This window comes from Trichomycterus rosablanca, chromosome 21 (genome assembly GCF_030014385.1).
Source record: "Trichomycterus rosablanca isolate fTriRos1 chromosome 21, fTriRos1.hap1, whole genome shotgun sequence".
In the NCBI taxonomy this organism is placed as follows: Eukaryota; Metazoa; Chordata; class Actinopteri; order Siluriformes; family Trichomycteridae; genus Trichomycterus; species Trichomycterus rosablanca.
This window is the reverse complement of record NC_086008.1, coordinates 5,011,632-5,032,362: the sequence shown is the minus strand read 5'-3', so window position 1 is coordinate 5,032,362 and position 20,731 is coordinate 5,011,632. Positions and strand designations below refer to the sequence as shown.

At 37.2% G+C, this 20,731-nt stretch overlaps 1 protein-coding gene across 1 annotated transcript; it reads right to left on the bottom strand.

Annotated features, from left to right (window-relative positions):
- Nucleotides 1–470: 470 nt before the first annotated feature.
- Nucleotides 471–20,273, bottom strand: sec14l8 (SEC14-like lipid binding 8). Its single transcript, XM_063017608.1, has 12 exons — nt 20,186–20,273; nt 18,598–18,673; nt 13,499–13,542; nt 13,249–13,311; nt 12,851–13,039; nt 12,631–12,726; nt 12,381–12,441; nt 11,764–11,847; nt 11,480–11,586; nt 4,072–4,211; nt 3,301–3,470; nt 471–2,740 (listed from the first exon to the last, which is right to left on the bottom strand). Exons 1-12 carry the CDS (start codon nt 20,237–20,239, stop codon nt 2,595–2,597), a joined length of 1,230 nt encoding a protein of 409 aa, XP_062873678.1. The 5' UTR covers nt 20,240–20,273; the 3' UTR covers nt 471–2,594.
- Nucleotides 20,274–20,731: the final 458 nt, after the last annotated feature.

The window sequence follows — 20,731 nt, the reverse complement described above, 5'->3', positions numbered from 1 at the left end:
TGGGAAAATGGGGCTGTTCTAAAACTTTGACCAGTAGTGTATTGAATATCATTATTAATTATATTATAAAGTAGAGATTAGGAATTTCGAATTATATGTCAACATACAAATAAAATAAAAAGTTTTTAAAAAACTCTTTATCACTGTATAATACACAGTGATATAATGAATATATGATCAACCACTAGAGGACGCCAAAATAACATTATTCTTACACAAACACATTCATTACAACTATTAAGATCAGGTTTCAGCCACAAATATTGCTAATTACTAACATACTGCTAATACAATAGTGTGTGATGCAATGTAAAGGACTGGTGCAATAATCATTGTGTATTCTTGCTCAGTTCCCAGTGTTTTCCAGGATAGGCTTTGAACCCACTGCAATCCTGATCACCATTAGGCCATCACTCAAGAAAAATCAATAATAAAAACATACAAACTCATTTGCTATAAATTAAATAGCAGTTTAATAAATTAATCAATCAACACAAATAAGGCAGTCTTATTAACTAACAATCATGGAATACTGGCAATAGGAATTACAGACTGAAGGCACTGATCTACTGATTCTAAATTTGAGAGATTATTATTATAATGTATTATAATGTATAAACATTATTATTAATGACTTTATTATTTAAAACGGCTGGTTTAAAGGGGAACATTCACACTGGGCTATTTCTACATTTCAAAAAAGGTTGTTAACCTTAAACTGTTAACAGGGAAAAGCCAGAGAAAACCAGAGCAGTGGCCTTTATGCGAGACATTTAAGGACAAAAGAGTCTCTGACACAGCTCCAAAGTATTACTGTAGTGGCATAAAATAGGAGATTTATGATTTATCAGTAAAAAGGCAGTCCAGAGAATATATTTGTTTCCCCCCTGCATGACAGGGAAACTGTGATTGGTCCCTTGTACCCTTTTTTCTTACTGACACGTGCTTATTACACAGCATTTTATACTCTTTAAAAATACCCAAACATGACTGTTCCCCTTTTAAGTACACATGAGAGTCTATATACATCTTCAAATTTTTCATTAACCTTTAAAGCAGTACAGTGAAATACACATGTAAAGATGCTTGCTATGTATATATTTGCAACTGTTCATTTATCTTATTCATTTATGATTTTCCATTGAAATTTCTTTGCCACAAGCCCTGTACTTCACTGGCTGAGGAGGACCATGCTAAATAGCATTAATAAAATTTACTTTATGTATGTGGTGTTAATTAAATGATACCTACAAAAGGATCAAGCAGGCTTACTTCCATCCTGGGGTTCCAATTGTTTCTGCAACCATTTTTTTCTGTGACTAAATGATTTGAGTGATCGGTATGTGGTGTAATAATGTGATACTCCTCCACAGTTGTGCAAGAAGCTTGTTGGCTGAAGTGAATATTGCTGGCTGACATATAACCAGATATGTCTGTCTATATTTCAGCCAGTAGATTTGGTACTGTTTTAAAAAAAGCCTACGACACCCATGCCTTGACCAGACTGCAGGTGGAGGTGTTGGACAGGCAAAAATACAACCAGCCTTCACACCCTGATACACACCTAACAGTGTCGACAATAGACTGCTACACCAGCCAAAAAAAAAGAATGTATTTCTATCATGCTGTCAAAAAAACGGATACAAATAAAGTAGAAAAAATGCACAATGTAGATAAACTTCTGAGCTTAACACTTCATCCACTTAATTTAAGGGATATTTATTTACACTGATACTGAAATGCCAAGAGATCCACATGGCATCGTCATAGGATGCCACCTTTCCAACAAGTCAGTTCATCATCACTATCAGAAATAACACTTAAGTGATGACAGCATGATTGTGCGTCAGTGATAGGAATGTATGAGGCATAGTGGTGTTGCCTGATTTTTTAAACATTGTGTAAATGTCACAACCCATGATGGTACATTTTACTTTGTATTATATGGCCAAAAGACACCTCTTCTTATTACTGAGTTTAAATGTTTTAGGTACACCTACTGCTATACGGCGTATACACTCTTCTATAAAATAAATATGCTAGCAACTTTATGGCAACAGTGTGGGGCGGTATTGTTAATAACACTACATTTGTGTTTACGTACATTTATAAATATACAGTGCCAAGTAAGTTTGCCAATCCCATGCGGTGTGCAGTAGAGACATCCTTAATAAAAACAGGATTAATCAATGTGCCTACTAAGCTAACTTTGTAATAGATCAGACCACATTTTATAAGAAATCCACACATTTTAAATGGTTTACAAACATTTTTTGGAACTGCATGTGACTCAAGTAAATTAGCTTTTGTCCAAGTACCGAAATAAGCAGCTATTTCAGAGGAAGCTTCTGAAATGTAAAACCCAACTGATATGATAACAACTCTCCTGCATTATAAGAAAGTATGCTGTGAATACTTTTTGTTGAATGTTGAAACACAATACGTTGTTTGAATGAAGCAAAACAGCAACTAATTACAAATTCCGTCTTCTTCTCACAACAGCAGCATTTTGGTGTGATGGAGCTCGTAGTACAGGCTACATCAAGTGCGAATTTGCAGACAAGTCCATAAACCAGCAGTTACGGGACCGTGTCCTATTGGCCGTTTTGAGATTCCCGCTCTGACGTCTGTCCTGTTTCAGGCTTTGACTGGCGGTCATTGCTGGGCAGCAAAACTTCCACAGAGAAGCTGAGTTTCTTGGACTGAAAGATGCTGTAAGTGTTATCAAATCTCAGAACATCTGAGAAAAAAACACATTTCATTATTTTCATTAGAAATTATAATCAGCACTGTTACTATACTATACTGTACTTACAGAGTTTAACAAGGATGAAATATATTGATTGGTATATGCCTCCTTAACATCAGTAATTGATCATAAAAACATCTACAGTACACTTTAAATACACACATTTTACATTACATTAACATTAATTTGTCACACACACAGATATGAGACCACTGCCAAACATTTTGTTTTATTTTACAAACTATTGGCCCTTTCCCCAAATTCCAAATACAAATATAGTCATTTAGAGCCTTTAGAGCAGTGGTCAAATTACCAAGAAAGATGCAGTGACCTCAAATATTGTGAAATAAATAAAAAATAGAAAATTGGGATCCCTCTTTGTGTTAAAGCTCTGTGTAGTCGTAGACTTCACATGTTGGAGAAGGCGTAAGCTCACGCCCTGTATTAGCCAGCGTGAGTGTTCATCAATAATAAAACTGTCTTACTTACTTAAGAAGTAATGGAATCCATGGAATGATTGTTTGGAATCCATTATATTATCATGTACTCACACACTCCGGCTTCTGAGCAGGTGAAGTATCCATCTTCAGGTACAAGATGTGCATTGTATCGCTGACTGGGCAGAACCTCCTGCATCTGACCAGCCTTCACCCACTCACCGCGCTTCTTCTTCATAAATACCCCAAACCCCACATCCCCTCCCTCACACAGGAACTGCCATCTGAGGAAAAAAACAATAACAGTGTAATATTAGAAGTAAGAGAAACAGAAAGAACAGTGTGTGATAGGAATAAAAAGTAAGACTGAACCACACATTTGAATCTGGACAAGGGTATTGATCTCTGGTCTTCCTGAAGTAGGGGTCTGTGGTTTGCATCAAGTAAGCTTGGATGTGGACAGCACTCTGTTTAACCTCTCTTTGACAACACAACAGCACCAAGACTTCTTTATAATGCTTTAAAAGACTGGAAAATCCAGAGCAAGAAATCTGACAGTACTCAATCGAAAATCTCTCCAGATCTGCCAGGCTTGGTAGGGTTCGGTTTTAATTATGTGGTCATTAAACCATAAATCTAGCCCTAGTAAAAGTTTTAGTAGCACCTAGTGAACTTTATGCACTTAAATTTATAGATAAATGAAAAGGATTTCTTCTGCCACACCTTTCTAATACTCTGTTAGCATACATTTCCAACCATGATCCATGTGAAAAATCGGATCATTCAGATGCAAAAATACATTTGCATCATATTACAGGCAGGTTCTGACTGAATGGGTAATGCAGTACAAACCTGAATAGAATTGGCTGTCAAAATGATGCTTACCTAAGCACACAGCCTGGTGCCAAGATCTCATACTCCAGCTGATGAGAGGAACCACGGCTGATGGACACACACTGGTCGTACTGCAGCTTGATGAAGTCCCGTGCGTAGTAGGATTTAGGCACCAGCCCTCCCTGATTTATCTGTGCAGAGACACACTGATTAGAGCGTCTTTACAGGCATTAGACATTTAATTATTTATTGGATATATAAATTTTATTGGAAATAAAAGGTCGAAAAGATTATAAAACTTACACAGACGAAAGGACGACAGGTTAGTGGTAGGACTGACATTGGTTTGGTTAGTATATTTACAGAAATAAAAGCACAAATAGACATCTGTATATGACAGAGCGACTCCAGCCTCAAATTAGTTACAATTAGTTTAAGTTTTTATATAATTCATTCAGGTACATTAAAACCCATTCAGGAAACACAGATTTGCCAACTACATGCAGGTTATTTACATAATCTAATCTAACACTATGTGAGTCTGAATGTCAATATTTTACCTAAATATCTTTAGATTTCTGTTCTGTTCTTTTCTTAGTACACAGGTTGTATCAGAATTCTTGTTAATAGTAACTGCACCAACACTACTGTGATAAACAGAGATTAGGTGAAATAAATACAAGAAAAATTTTAACAAGAACAGACTGTAATGGAAAGAGAACACAGATGAAGAAAGAATTTTAAGTATTGCAAATATAAACAGAGGTAAATTGGAATCCCTATATTAAAATGTACAGAGGAGCAGATGATTCTACTTGTGCAGTTTGTGCTGGACATTAAATACACACCAAGTAATTTCTCCCCAGGTACAAATTCCAAATAAGACAAACATGCAAAATGCACAAACCTTTTACATAAAACACACAATGTGTACAGAAACTAGCCTTTCAAAAATTATATTATACAAACCAAGTTTCTATACTAATTTTATTTTCAGTTTAAACAAGCTATCTAAAGCCCACAGCTACAGTCAGTCAGAAGGATAAAATCTGGCACTTTCTTATCTATCTATGTATTTATTTTCTCATGGTTATAAAGGAAACAGAGAGGTCTCAAAAACTCATACAAACAAAAATGAAAAAAGAAATTCACTCAAGTCTGTTTATGCCAACTACAAAAAGGTTCATATTTGTGTGACTAACTCTTTATAAAGATCTGTCTACATGATTTGCCCAAGAAGATGGAATTATCATGTCAGATGAACTAAAAACAGAATCAAAACTAAGAATATTTATCAGTCTCATGTACTGTATCTCTGTAACTGTGTCATCCAAAACTCAAAGAAATCCAGTGAGGATGATAAAGATCTCTCCTCCAGTCCTGAAGATGGCAGCATCTTTACCTAAGTATCTAAAGCATACAACAGATCAGGGCAGATCAGATCATGGCTGCCTGTTTTTAAAAGGGCACACTATGCATAATACGTGATATATTATTACTGTTCTTAAGCAGTGTTCAGTACACAGTATAGAAACAACATTACATTTTGGTGCAACAAAAATGTGTCCATTTCAATTTCATCCCATGCTGTAGGGGAATAGATTGCATACTTCCTCCCAACCAAACATCACGGGTATTTCATTAATAAAATAGGGCCAGGAAATGCAGCAATGGCATCAGTTTAATCAGGATTGGGTCTCATATGACTGATCTGAGGGCCACTAAAATTCCTTCACACCAAACTGGGTTGAAAGCATCTAATTTATTTAATATAACTAATTTGTTAGCAATAAACCTGTTAGCAATAAGTGTGACTAAAACACTGCTCAAATACTGCTCTCCATATAGTGTTGTGTTGATGTGTGTACGTGTTGAAGTTATATCTCGTATTCCAAAAGAGCTGGATAAGATGCCAGCTGTTGCTTTTTTGACCAGTTTCTTGCTTTTTATTTTAAAAAAAAATGAAATAGCCGTGGTGTATTGTGGAAGTCAATACAGCAGGTAGGTTTGGTAGCATACTAAAAATGTAGATCTAGGTAGTAGGTCATCCATGTATGTTTGACACATTAGAAATGTTGTTTGCATACTGCATATTTTGTTTTATATAAGGATTATTTTGTGTAGAATGCACAGAATGACATTTTAAACCGAGCAAATTAAATGGCCTTGAAAGGCATCAAGCTTCTTCTGCTGCATCTAATTCTAGGCCGGACTAAAAGCTGCTATTTGTCTACAGCAGAAAGCTTTAAAACTGCAGCTTAGGAACTAAACCAAAACAGACAATATGACCTGAACAATATTATTTTAAGAATTCTAACCATTTTATTTTGACTTTATTATACCCTGTATTATTCACACCCTGGTTCTTAAGTAATGGTAATGGTCCTCTCAGCTTCAGCAAACAGTTAATTAAGTAAGAGATAGGTTTGATAGTATAGCACATTTGTCACTGAGCATGTACCTTGTTCACTCTCTGAATAAAAAAGTGTCATCCGTAAGGTACATTTGTGATGCAAGTTTGCCCTTCATCCAACATTTAGGCAACCTGACACCAGCAATGATAAACTTGCAGCCATGCTGAAACGATGCTAGAACATTTATTCTCTGCACAAAGTGTACTAAACCAAAGTGTACAGCTAAATTGCCTCAGTTTATACTTTTTTCTTTGTAGCACTGAACAGAAGAAGTAAATATCAAAGCAAATGGAAAATCAGAATTGCTGCTTCTGACACACTGATCCACTACTTACTAGTTTGTGTCTGAGAGACAGGTGAGTGGCAGGGGTTTACCCTGCGTGCCCCAGCTTTACCTCCGCCCTAAGTGATAAAATGCCTAATTACTGCAGTGCAATCCATAATGCACAATAAAGCAATAGACTGGGCTCTGTGCCACACAGCACAGCAAAGCCTTAAATAACACCACCGTTATCTAAATCTATGCAGAGATAACAGCCTTGTGCAATCATGTAGTTCCAAACCAAATATTTTCAATTACATAATGTACAATAAGGTTGTAAACGATGATTGCTATTTCTATTAGAAATGTACACATCTTTTATTATTCACTCTGCAGATTATCCACTGTGCTGCTTTATGGCATTAGGGTTCCAGTTCTAACATTTACATTTATAGCATTTAGCAGACGCTTTTTTTTTAAAAAGTCCTAAGTCCTAAGTCCAAAGTGACCTACAAGCCTGGCCAAATACACAGGGCCATGCTCAGAGGCCCAGCAGTGGTAATTTAGCAGTGCTGGGACTTGAACAAGCAATCTTTTGATTACTAGTCAGTCCAGTACCTTGGCTGCTGAGCTACCACTAGCCAGGACAATGGTGATACTAGTAGTCTCACGGCAGAGGCTAAGCAGAAGGTATTGTGTTGCCTAAAACAAAGACTGCACTGAAGCTGAGGTGAGCTTTACCACAAATAGTTCAAGATTAGAATGATTCTTAAGCCCACATACGATTGTGTTCACTGAAGGAGCTTCTGACACTAAAATAAAATCATGTTTTAAGTAAAGGACAAAACATTTAAAACTTCATGAGAATGTTGGAACTATTTAACATGGAAACAGGGCTGCTGAGGCATCCATATACAGACAAATGTGAAATTAAGCTCTCGAGCAAGAGTAGACAATTGTATTGATTCTGCCACCTATTTGGTCCTTGTTAATGTATGTAATGTATTTATGTAAGCGTATGAAATACTCATCTCTCTGTGTGTGAGCTCTAACAGTACAGTATACTAAATAACTAAAGGAAATTTTAGTGTTCAAACTGCTCGAACATGTCACCACCAAAATATATTTTGGTTCTGAAAGCTGAATGACTTTCTAGAATGCAACCTCATTTAGGGTCTGAAAACATTTCACAACACCCCTTCACATTCCCAAAAAACAAACACACATTCACAGATCGGTTCTGTATCTGTTCTTTAGGTAAGTGTAAGAAAATCCAGATTATAAAGATGCTGCATCTTCATTTTAGCCTGACTGTTTAAAGCTGTAGTCTTGGTTTTAAACAATTTAAATAGCAACTATTTAATCATTTCTCAATTCTTGACCATTAAAATAGGAATAAAGAAGTGAAAATACCATCTGCACTGGAGGAATACAAATATGACAATACTGATAGTATTATCATACTATTATCATATTTGATACAGGGCTCTAGACTAACTTTTTGCACTGGTTGCACTGGTGCGCCTAACTTTTTTTCTTAGGTGCACCAGCACAAAAGTTAGGTGCACCCAAATTTTCGACTGCATCGCATTTAACACCGCAGTTTTACAGGTTCACTTTTTTTTTTTTTTTTTACTCACTGTCCATACAGGCAATATTGACTTGTAATTAACTAACAATCTGGTCAACATGGCCTCGTCTGATGATCTGTTTGCTGCTGCCTGCCACTGAAAGGCAGTGGGGAGAGGGGGACACTCGGGCAGTGCATTTATCGCCGCATGTAATGTGTTTTATAGATGCATTGTGCTTTTTCAGCCTTTCAATTCAAAATGTATTAGAACCAGTCACAAATACACTATTGCCGGCCATGGTCTTCCCATGCTCTTTACAGTTAATTATAGTATTATAGTCTAATTATAGCAATTATTTTTTATAAAAATTATAAAAATAATAATAGAGTAAATGTGTATGTATGGGTGTATATCTATTTATATGTGTGTGTATATTTAAAATTATATGTATATATACAGTGTATCACAATAGTGAGTACACCCCTCACATTTCTGCAAATATTTCATTATATCTTTTCATGGGACAACACTATAGACATGAAACTTGGATATAACTTAGAGTAGTCAGTGTACAGCTTGAATAGCAGTGTAGATTTACTGTCTTCTGAAAATAACTCAACACACAGCCATTAATGTCTAAATGGCTGGCAACATAAGTGAGTACACCCCACAGTGAACATGTCCACATTGTGCCCAAAGTGTCAATATTTTGTGTGACCACCATTATTATCCAGCACTGCCTTAACCCTCCTGGGCATGGAATTCACCAGAGCTGCACAGGTTGCTACTGGAATCCTCTTCCACTCCTCCATGATGACATCACGGAGCTGGTGGATGTTAGACACCTTGAACTCCTCCACCTTCCACTTGAGGATGCGCCACAGGTGCTCAATTGGGTTTAGTCCATCACCTTTACCTTCAGCTTCCTCAGCAAGGCAGTTGTCATCTTGGAGGTTGTTTTTGGGGTCGTTATCCTGTTGGAAAACTGCCATGAGGCCCAGTTTTTGAAGGGAGGGGATCATGCTCTGTTTCAGAATGTCACAGTACATGTTGAAATTCATGTTTCCCTCACTGAACTGCAGCTCCCCAGTGCCAGCAACACTCATGCAGCCCAAGACCATGATGCTACCACCACCATGCTTGACTGTAGGCAAGATACAGTTGTCTTGGTACTTCTCACCAGGGCGCCGCCACACATGCTGGACACCATCTGAGCCAAACAAGTTTATCTTGGTCTCGTCAGACCACAGGGCATTCCAGTAATCCATGTTCTTGGACTGCTTGTTTTCAGCAAACTGTTTGCTGGCTTTCTTGTGCATCAGCTTCCTTCTGGGATGACGACCATGCAGACCGAGTTGATGCAGTGTGCGGCGTATGGTCTGAGCACTGACAGGCTGACCTCCCACGTCTTTAACCTCTGCAGCAATGCTGGCAGCACTCATGTGTCTATTTTTTAAAGCCAACCTCTGGATATGATGCCGAACACGTGGACTCAACTTCTTTGGTCGACCCTGGCGAAGCCTGTTCCGAGTGGAACCTGTCCTGGAAAACCGCTGTATGACCTTGGCCACCATGCTGTAGCTCAGTTTCAGGGTGTTAGCAATCTTCTTATAGCCCAGGCCATCTTTGTGGAGAGCAACAATTCTATTTCTCACATCCTCAGAGAGTTCTTTGCCATGAGGTGCCATGTTGAATATCCAGTGGCCAGTATGAGAGAATTGTACCCAAAACACCAAATTTAACAGCCCTGCTCCCCATTTACACCTGGGACCTTGACACATGACACCAGGGAGGGACAACGACACATTTGGGCACAATTTGGACATGTTCACTGTGGGGTGTACTCACTTATGTTGCCAGCCATTTAGACATTAATGGCTGTGTGTTGAGTTATTTTCAGAAGACAGTAAATCTACACTGCTATACAAGCTGTACACTGACTACTCTAAGTTATATCCAAGTTTCATGTCTATAGTGTTGTCCCATGAAAAGATATAATGAAATATTTGCAGAAATGTGAGGGGTGTACTCACTTTTGTGATACACTGTATATGTGTGGGTTTGTGTGTGTGTGTGTGTGTGTATGGGGCTCTAGAGTGTTAGAGTGTAATCTTAAATGCAGTGCATTATATTATCTGCTTTACTGAATCTTTTACACAGATTCCCAAAATCGCTTGCGGTGCACTCACTGTGTATTTTGACTACATGTATTCTAATATATTATGGTCTTTTAGTTATTTTTATATTTTATTAACGAAAATATTGTCGTGTTTTTACTTTCGCTATCATCGCACTTTATCGCTAGCATTAGCCCCTTGCTACTAGAGGGTCGTCTCACCTAGCCGCTGTCCGGTGGGGATGTAACGGGTCTTTTGCTGTGCGGTGGTGGAGGTTTGGGAATTAAGGCTTCGGTGAGCATTACAACACTTTAGACTGCCTAGCTCCAGAACCCGAACTTCCATTCTGGGGACATCCAGCGAGTCTCATATACAAAACTAAACTAACTGCAGAACATCCGAACGCACATGTATAAACCGGGTGCTGCATTCTGATTGGCTGAGCTGAATGTCGCTCACATATCGCCGCTAGAATATTGTCCCGCCCTTCACTATCTCTGATTGGTTTAGACCATGTTATTGGCCTAATGTGTGTCTGTTGTTTTTTTTTTTCCCTCGGAAGCCTGGTCGCACCGGTGCGACCTGAGATTTTTTTTAGTCGCACCATTGAGAAATTAGGTCGCATGTGCGACCAAATTGGTCGCACTCTAGAGCCCTGTGATATGATTATATTGATTAACAATGTGACTCACAGGTGATGCAAGACATGAAATTATTTGAAACCAGCTTATCAAACCACATGTTTATGCACCTCATACACAAGAGCACAGTTCTGAAGAGCCTTTTCTAAATTGTTCCCACAGAGTTAAAAGTTGGTGATTTAGTTATTTCACTTTATACACCACTTAGCAATGGGTGTGGCTGAAACACCTAGACTCAATAAATGGTAGGGGTGTTAATATAGCTTTGGCCATACAGTGTATATGCAAATATACAAAATCTGGCACAATTTCCTTTTTCCAGGACCTACAAATTTACATGCATCAGCCCTGCATTGAGCTACAACACTATGTCTATACTATGCAGTAGATTACTAGCAAGGCTGTGTTACCTAGCCAGGGCTATAACCCTATGTAACCTTTGATCTTTACTCACCTTGGTCCTGCAGCAAGGATCTCCATCAGGGTCTGTTAGTTTTCCTCCGTAGACAGCTGGGAGCTCCTCAGGGTCAATGTGCTTTCTTAGCACTTCCTGCCAATTAGCTAAACAGAGGCAAGTGAAAGAAGAGAAACATCACAACCAGTCATAACTGATTATAACTTAAACTGATTATAACTTAGATATGAGGTTGTGGTGATTCTTAGCTGAGGTTATGGGTGTATCAAAAATGTGAACATGAGAAAAACAGATACTGCAGCAGATGAATGTGTTTATCTTACAGCCCAGAACCATGATCTTGTGGCGAGTGTTCTCGCTCAGAAAGTGCTTCACCAGGTTATACGCCACAGGAAACAGTTTGGGTGCTGAAACAGAAATGCAACAACCTGTGATACAAGCTATCTGCAATTACCAAGCATGGTTTTATTTTGATATGATGTTTGTGCTGATAATATTTTATAATAATAATTTCACCTCTTTATTTGCACCAGAGCTACAAGGTTACTGTTGGTAACAAGTAATTAATACAATAAAAATAAATCCCTGAGTAATGTCCACAAAAATCCTACTAGTCTATGTCTACTGGTGCAAGTAAAACGTTTTAGGTTTATTGACTGGACATCACAAGTTCTTTTAGTCTAAAGCCACAGCGACTGGCGGCAGAGAGTCTAAAAACGTATAATCAGTCCCACTTTGTGAATAAAACAGATAGAATTTATCTTCCCACTTTCATCCAAAGTAACTCTAGCCAATATCAGGCATCAGTTACCTTAAGTTTATAGACAACATTTTTTAGCCCTTGCTTCTCTGTTTCCTTTATGACCATGATTTGCTCAATGCTGTGCAGCATCGTACTTATTCTGCTTCTGCACTACCTGCATATAACTGTACGACTCACCTTTAATTACAAATAATCTCTTCAGCCCTTCAGGATAATTGTCCTCAAACATAGTCAAAACCTAAGAGCAAAAGCACACAGATTGTTTAATAGTTTTATTGCCCTGCCACTTTTTTTTAAACAAGCTACAGGTTTGTTCACTGAATAATCATGTACTGTAAATATTTGCATTACCTGATGATAAGGGGACCAGGTGTTTGTGCAGTGTACACACAGAACCACTGAACACATAAACACAGTGAAATCTCACCTCTCCATACGTTTCTATAGCAGGTTTCCAGAGATGCTTAAGTCCCAAACCTTCACAATCATAAATCATTGTGATGGATTCCACAGTTTTACCCAGCTAACGTGTAGAAAAGGAGAGAAACAGACAACGGTATAGAGGGAAAAAGCAAGAATTACATTCCGTAATAGGTAACAGAGAACCCTTCCATTGTAAATGGAATCTGAGAGATCGGATTACACACCTTTTCACTCTGTAAGTCACACTGTTTCTGCAGCATCTCACAGTCTCGCACTTTAGTCTTGATGAAATCCTGTTTAGAGGCGGAAAGCAAAAGACCTTTGGGATCCACTGGTCCAATAACATCGTACCACACAGGGCTGCCCTCTCGGTCGTAGCCGCACATGCCTCCAGAGAGATGCTTTTCTAAAACCTGCCCATGGATTCCAAATACAAAATGTACCAACGTTAGTCTGCATTAAGACTAAGCTTAGGGATACTCTTATCAGTGATAGTGTTCTAGAGCTGATATCCATAAAGAACATTTAACTTAAAATAAAAACACTTCTTTGTGATTTTATCTATGCTACACAGTTCCACAATGTGTGTGTGTGTGTGTGTGTGTGTGTGTGTGTGTTATACCTCAGGAGGTTTCCAGTCTGTAGTTATAGTGTCAGCCTTCATCTGTTTCCGGAATTCCACATGCTAAAAAGAGAGAGCAGATGATTTCTAGATGTGTTTGTAGTGACATTTGCTCATAGTATTTACCTTATTGTTTTATTTAATGTGATTTTTTAAAAATAAATTGTTCAAGTAAAGGGTTTAATTCATAGTAAAGTACAGAATCAGAAGACTTTATCACTTTCCAAAACAAACAGAGTAAATGTGATACCTTACGCAGCATCCCTTCAGCTTTTTGTACATTAAAATTTCTGGCTGAAAAATAAAGAACAAAGAGAGGGAAAAGGTGTGAAGAAAATAGAAGAAGCATTGTACAACAGAAGGCCATAAGTGAGGTCAGTTAATAATGAATTTGTAGCACATTAACCATCCATTGAAACAGAACTAAAGAAGTAAAAAGCTGTAGCTTCATGGCTGCCATAGCTTCACATACAACCTGAGCCAAATCTCCTAACTATTTACCGAGATAAATCACAAATGAATGAAAAACCAAACACAAACTAACTGGCTAGAACTTCTGTAGTAACGTGATGTGATGTTGAACTATTAAATGTTTCCTCAGTATTATACTGTAAAAGAACAACAGCATAAGTTTGTATTTATTACCAGGCTGTTATTCTTTAGATAAATTAATGAATGTAGTCATTGTATAAGCACTACTGTGTCATTCTTTAAAACCACTGGTGTATCCTTTATTGCAAACTTAGATGTATTATTAACATTAAAATGCTGAACAGTGATTGGTTTTAATTCAAAGCATAAATATAAAGATCCATCAATACCTCTATAGACACATTTCTATCACCATACAGTATAAACAACAACAGTCTTAAACAACAGACAGTTCTGACCACGCAACCTGATTAGATAAAAAATGTAAAAAAAAATTCGCTATACCTCTGCTTGCTAAGATGAACAGTTTATTTATCTTCGACATACAATACAGCAGTAAGTATTGGACAGACCAGACAGAAAAGTTGTCGGAAAGAGTGAAATTTAGTCTTCGACTTTTTACATTCTTTTTAAATTTTTTTATTTTTTTTAATTTTTACCCCTTTTTCTCCCCTTTTAGCGCATCCAATTGTTCAATTAGCATCGTGCTTCCTCTCTGTCTATGCCGAACCCTGCCCTGACGGAGGTGATTGAAGCTAACCCGTATCCCCTCCGAAACACGAGCAGCAGCCAGATGCATCTTTGCCACCCACACATTAACGAGTTTGGCGCCACCTAGCGTTGCATGCGGAGAGATACACCCTAAGGGCACCCTCTCCCATCTCTGTGTAAGCGCCTCCAATCAGCCGGCAGAGAACGCAACCGCATTCTGACAGAGAGAGACCCACATCCGGTTCTTTGTCCCACCCCCCACATGAGCAACCGGCCAATCGTTGCTCATATAGCCACTCAGCTTCGAACCGGTAAAGCAAGGCTGGATTCGATACCACGCTCTTAGAATCCAGCCCTGGTTGCAGCGCGTTTCTTTTTACTGCTGCGCCACCTGAGCGGCCTTCTTTTTAAATTCTAATAAAGAATGTGACATGCTGAGACTTGTACTCAGAAACTTCTGCTCCACTCTAACACCCGTACCTCATTGTTTCATATTGTAGACACCTTAGATGTCCAAGACATGCATGTTTTATTGTATTATTATTATTATTATATAACATAAAGATTAAAATGAATAAAGAAGATCAGCGGCCCTATTGACTCAGTTACACACTAAGTTTATACAGTGTTTTGTTGCATAGCAACATGCAAAATGATGTGGAATTACATCTGCCAGAATCAATTAGCTCTGTTATTGACAGGCATTTTAATAATATTGTGGTTTCTTTGCTTTATTCTTTATTCATGACAGAGAACTCTCATGTTTTATTGCTTAAATACAGATCTAATAACAATGTACTTTTCATTTTATTTTTTACTGTGACTGTACATTAAGTTGATGTATGATAAACAATACAAAAAGAGGCCCCTGCTACTCTTTGTCCATAAGATCAGAAACAAACTTCTGTTGAACTTTAAAGTACTTATTTTCAAGTAGGGGCTTCTGTCCTGCACAGCAGCCTTTAAAGCCACATAACTTGCTTGATTGTGATTAGTAGCTTCTAATTATGGCAGGTCCATTTTCTGATTTTGGGATTAGCGTAACAGTTTGAGTTTTTTTCTGAACTTACAGGAAACAGTAGAAACTGAAAGTATGGGAAACAGTGGTCTTTTTATACGGACACTTAGAAGTCACCAAATGTAGTCAATTACATGGAATTGCAACATTACACAACTTGAAAAAGTACAGATTCAGAAGTCTATAAGTGTATGTAAACTCTTGACTTTACCTGTATATAGGTAAAATGTATTTAAGGAGTGAATTAATTAAGCACATTATAGAGAAGGTTTTGGTCTTCACCAATGACAAATGTATGTATTACATAAACAAGTAAGATTTTGGTTCATTCAATGTGAACCTATTTTGAACCTTTGTACCTAATCTATGTTTTTAAGCTTGTGCTCAAATATACTAAAGATCCACTCCAATCCAATCAACTGTTTGAATAATTTAGAAGACAACATTAGCAGCTGTGGTAAAACTACTGCATTAATCCTGGTGTAAACTGTCTCTAAAAAGTATCATTAGCTGTGAACGTGCATGAAGGTGGATTAATGGCATGTGGATGTACTGATGACAAAACTGACCTGCAGTCATATAAACCTCATGTCATACAGTACAGATTACAGGATACAGCTGACAAAGCAGATTACAGATTACAGCTGACATCACACGTACAAGCTTACATCAGATCTCTAATCACTTTTATCAGTCCATATGTAAGCCGTTTCCTTTGATGTTGTTATTAATGTATGTGCTGCTCAATGCACAAGCAGACAATGAGTGAAAAATATGGAAGTTAAATATATACATGATTTAACAGGATGAACTAGTCTGTGTCCATTTTTTTCAAAGGTGATTATGCAAATAAATCTAAACTGTCATAACTGTTATATGAAATACAGTTTAACAATGAGCTTTTAAGAGGAACACACAAACTCCATACAGAACTACCCACTGGCTTTCTTGATGTAATTACCCACTGCACTGTGCCATCCCACAAAATGCTCTTTTTTACCTTAACTTAGTTTAGTTTACATGTCAAACAAATCTAACAGTTTGGGAGTTAAACAAATAAAGAGTCAATTTAATAATTCCTTACACTAAGGACTAAAGAGCTGACCATAAAGTTTTAAAGTTCAATTATATAATTGATATTAGAATATTCTCATATAATGATTGTATGTTTTGGAGATAAACTGGAGATAGACTGGAGATAAACTTCAAGGAGCAAGGCTGTTAATCAAAATGAATAGTCAGCATTCAGATCTGTACAGTAATCTTTGAGCAACTATGCTTATAAAATGTTAACTCATAGATACTAAAGTATATTCTGATCAACAGCCTTGGCCTGGATGTCACTTAGTTTTAATGGTTCATCATCTTATGATATCATTTTTAACTTACTGGCAATGTCAGTCACCTGTAAGGCACAGTCATGCCAATTAAAACATTTTTTAATAAATAAAACAAAACTAATTCAGATGTTTGTCAAACTAACCTTTAACCTGCACTACAAAAGTTTTAATTATTTTATATGAATATTATCTGATAGACTGAGCTGTACACACCCATTCAAAACTGTTTATTGTATATAATTACAGCAAAGAAGTTATGATAGCAGTAACATGCCATCACTGTTGCTCTGTAATAATACTGAACTGCTGAAAGTAATCAGTGTCTTTTAGAGTCAGCTCCAAAACAGACCTTTTTTTTGTCACAGACATAGTCTTATCCAACTTCCTAAGTTGCTAAATAAGGGTTCATTGACCCCAACTAACCACCGACAAGGACTGCACAAGAAATGACATTTTAGTCTTGAAATAACAATTATTACAACATTTTAAAAACAAATAACTGTTAGTATATTACTGGTGTATTTTTATTACCATTTATAAAATTATTTACATTCATTAATTACCATGTTATACATATTGTACATAATAAACCAACATGTCTTTAAATGCATTCATACATTACATGGACAAGGGTATGTGGACAAATGTCTAAAAGCTTCTTGGACATCCCATTCCAAAAAACATGTATGAACATCCCTCCTCTCAAAAGCACAGCTATAACAGCCTCCACTCTAATGGTATGGACAAAATTTTTCAAGAGTGTGAGTGTGTTTCAAAGTGGGACAGAAAACTTGTGGGATAGTGAACATTTGGTCATTGAGGCCAGATTGTTGTTAGTTAGTAATAATAGTGACACAATTTTTCTTCTATAGTCAAAAATTTTATGAACATCCCGAACTTGGCAAAGAGACCAGTGTTCCGTGTACTTTCCATGTCCTTGGCCTACAGACATTTGTTTAAACAGATGATCTTGAGACATAAAGTTGCTTTAAAAACATTATCTGACATTTCTTGTAAAAGACTTTCCTACTGTATTGTTGTGTCTTGGACAGCTGTGCCACACAAGCACCCAGGCAGTTTTTTTTAATTTGTCACCCATCTTTTTGTGGGACTATTACAGTTCTGGTTGGACATTAGCAGTTGTAACTGACTGTAGAGACTTTGTTTTGCTGTTCAGTTATAATTGGATTACAGCTGAGATTAATCCAGCTCATTCTGTGTAATGCTGCGTCAGGACTGAACAATAGATTCCTTTCAAACTCACTGCATGAATGGATGTGATATTGAGAACCGAGTGGTTACATTATGCAGTTTGTGTCATTCGTTTATTGTGCAGGATTATAATATCAGTGTTGTATCAAGTTAATAAGGCATTTGTTTTTAGTACTGGAAGACTCACATTATGGCCGCATGTTTTTGGACAACCTTTCTTATTATTAAGTTCAGCCACAACTACTGTTTATAGTTGTATAAAATGAATTATATAAAATAAATGTTATGTTTCCAACTTTGGGGACCTGCACAAAGCAGTTCAGGCCTCAACCTCACACTGGGATCAGTTGGAATCTCATTTGAGAACCAGTTGTTCTGAATCAACATCAGTGCCTGGCAGTACATTTTGAATTACATTTACATTATTTTGAATGAATGGGCACAAATTGATGTCAAATCTTTCTCAAAAAGGAGATACTGTTATAGTTGCAAAGAAGGGGCAACTTTATATTACTGCCTATAGTTTTGAAATCAGATCCAACAACTCATGGTCAAATGTCCACATACTTCTGGCAGTTTACACTACAGTGCCATTTAACAGTATGTAGACGGTAAACAGATTCATGTCGTTCTTACCTCTAAGCCAACGCAGCAGGAAATTGTCACTTTGAGAAGGACATTGTGGCAAGACATCTTGGACCCTCTCCCGAAACTGTATGGTTAAAACACATGAAAACTGTTTTAATTAAAGTTTTAATTATATTAGGCCAAAATAATCACCTCAGACAGGTTTTCTTAATGACTTTAGCCAGTAACTAACAGAACTTGCTCAAGAAGAAATGGTAATAATTGAACCTATATAAATAGTATATACTTGTTAAAAGCAAAAATGTTGGCTTTTATGGCTGAAAATACATTTTGACAATTAAACTGTTGTACTATTAGAAGAAATCTCTGTATAAGAAGTAAAACATAATTACTAGTGCTGTGGCTCCACACCTAAAGCTACTCCCAAAACACGCAGAAAGTGGATCGGCAACTTTAAGGTGGATCGACTACTTAATTAAACGAATAATTACGCAATATGGCACATTGTTCAGGGTGTACACTTCCCTTGTGCACAGTGGGTCAGGGTGGTGACGGGACCAGAAACTCTTAGCAGGAGGAAGCATTGAAAACAAGCTGTTTAAAAACACTGTTTAAAAGACACTGTCCACAAGTAAACTAAGTTTACATTGTCAGGAAAAGACATTGCATTGAAAAAAGAAAAAGCAGAAGCAGGGGCGCTTTTTTTTGCAAGTCAGCTTGCAAGCTCATGATGATTTACAGACGACTTTTATTTCATGATATGCCTGTTTTTGGTGGTTTCAAAATGACACTTGGACAAATAAGCTATCAGCATAAGTTTTTTGGCTGACCTTGGTAAAGAAACCACTGTTTTATGTCGTTTGTAATGGGTGCAGACAAACTATGTCTATTATAAAAGTCACCAGTTATTCAACCATTATTATTAAAAATTATATAACTTTTAACACCACCAAATTACCTATCTAAATTGGTGCATGAATACTAATAAACTGGCACATTGTGTCATATATCTTTCCCATCAAAAAACTTTAGTCTCATTCATCAATCATTAAATTAAAGAACAATAACAGTTGCAGAAATTACTGAAATAACAAGTATGGCATAAAACACCTCCTATGTATGTAAAATGTATTTTACCTTTTGTCAAAATGTGCACATTATAATCACTGAGGGAATCCTTTTAGTCTTGACAATTGTAATAAAAGTGTGTTATATAAGTAGTGTATCTGGCACTTTTATAATAATGTTTATACTAATCTAAATGTTTTTGACCCTGATATATGATCTGTGCACATGAAGAGATGATAAATTCTGATTTATGTACAGTTTTGTACAGTAATACAGAAGTGCAACCCAATAAACATTCAGTGAACTGCTGCTATAAATGCACATAAACAAAACCACAGAAGATTTACTTCTATGTTTCTCTTCAGCTCTAAAACAACAGCAACCCCGAACTAAACATAACCAGACATTTTGTGCATCTTTAGTTTATAGTGAAACTGATCTATACGTTTATGCGACCTCATGGCTCATTATTACTCTCCGCTCCAGTATGGCAGCTCAGCTTGTTTCCGGGAAAAACTGATGGAAATGTAGAAAGATAAACACATAAGGCGGATAATAAAATACTGACCTGTGCTAAAGCCTCGGCCTGTTTCTGACTCAAATCTCCAACCCTGCCGCTCATATCTGCTTCATTACAGAACTAAACACAGCACTGGAGAAACTGAGAGAGAAGGAGACACACACACATAAATACACGTTTCCCTTTTCCTCCTTGCAGCAGCGTAGCGGGGCTGTTAGTGATGTGTCGTTTGTAAACGAATCGGCTCTGTATTGAGTCGGTTCTTTAAATTACCGTTGCGATTTGTCGTTAGCAAATACCTAGTTTGTGTTTTTTTTTTTAGATTAAAGTGTTGTTGTGGTGTGCAGTTGGCAAATGAATCGGATCTTTAAAGTTCACGTCGGACGCAAGCTTCATTTACCCCTCTGCTCTGTAACGGGACTGTAGTGATGTGTCGTCCGCAAACGAGTCGACTCTTTAATTTGGCTCTGTTTGATTGAAGTTCAGCACAACAAACACGGGACTGTAAATGTGTTTCGTTTGCAAATGACTCAGCTCGTTGACTCGGCTCTTTTAGATTAAGATTGGAAAACGGGATGCGGGATGTGATGAGTC

Coding starts and splice junctions, on each gene's coding strand:
- sec14l8 (XM_063017608.1), bottom strand. CDS start 20,239: ATGAGCGGCAGGGTTGGAGATTTGAGTCAGAAACAGGCCGAGGCTTTA. Junction 13,312..13,498: donor CTGAAGGGATGCTGCGTAAG/GTATCACATTTA, acceptor CTCTCTTTTTAG/CATGTGGAATTCCGGAAACA. Junction 13,040..13,248: donor CAGACTGGAAACCTCCTGAG/GTATAACACACA, acceptor ATCCATGGGCAG/GTTTTAGAAAAGCATCTCTC.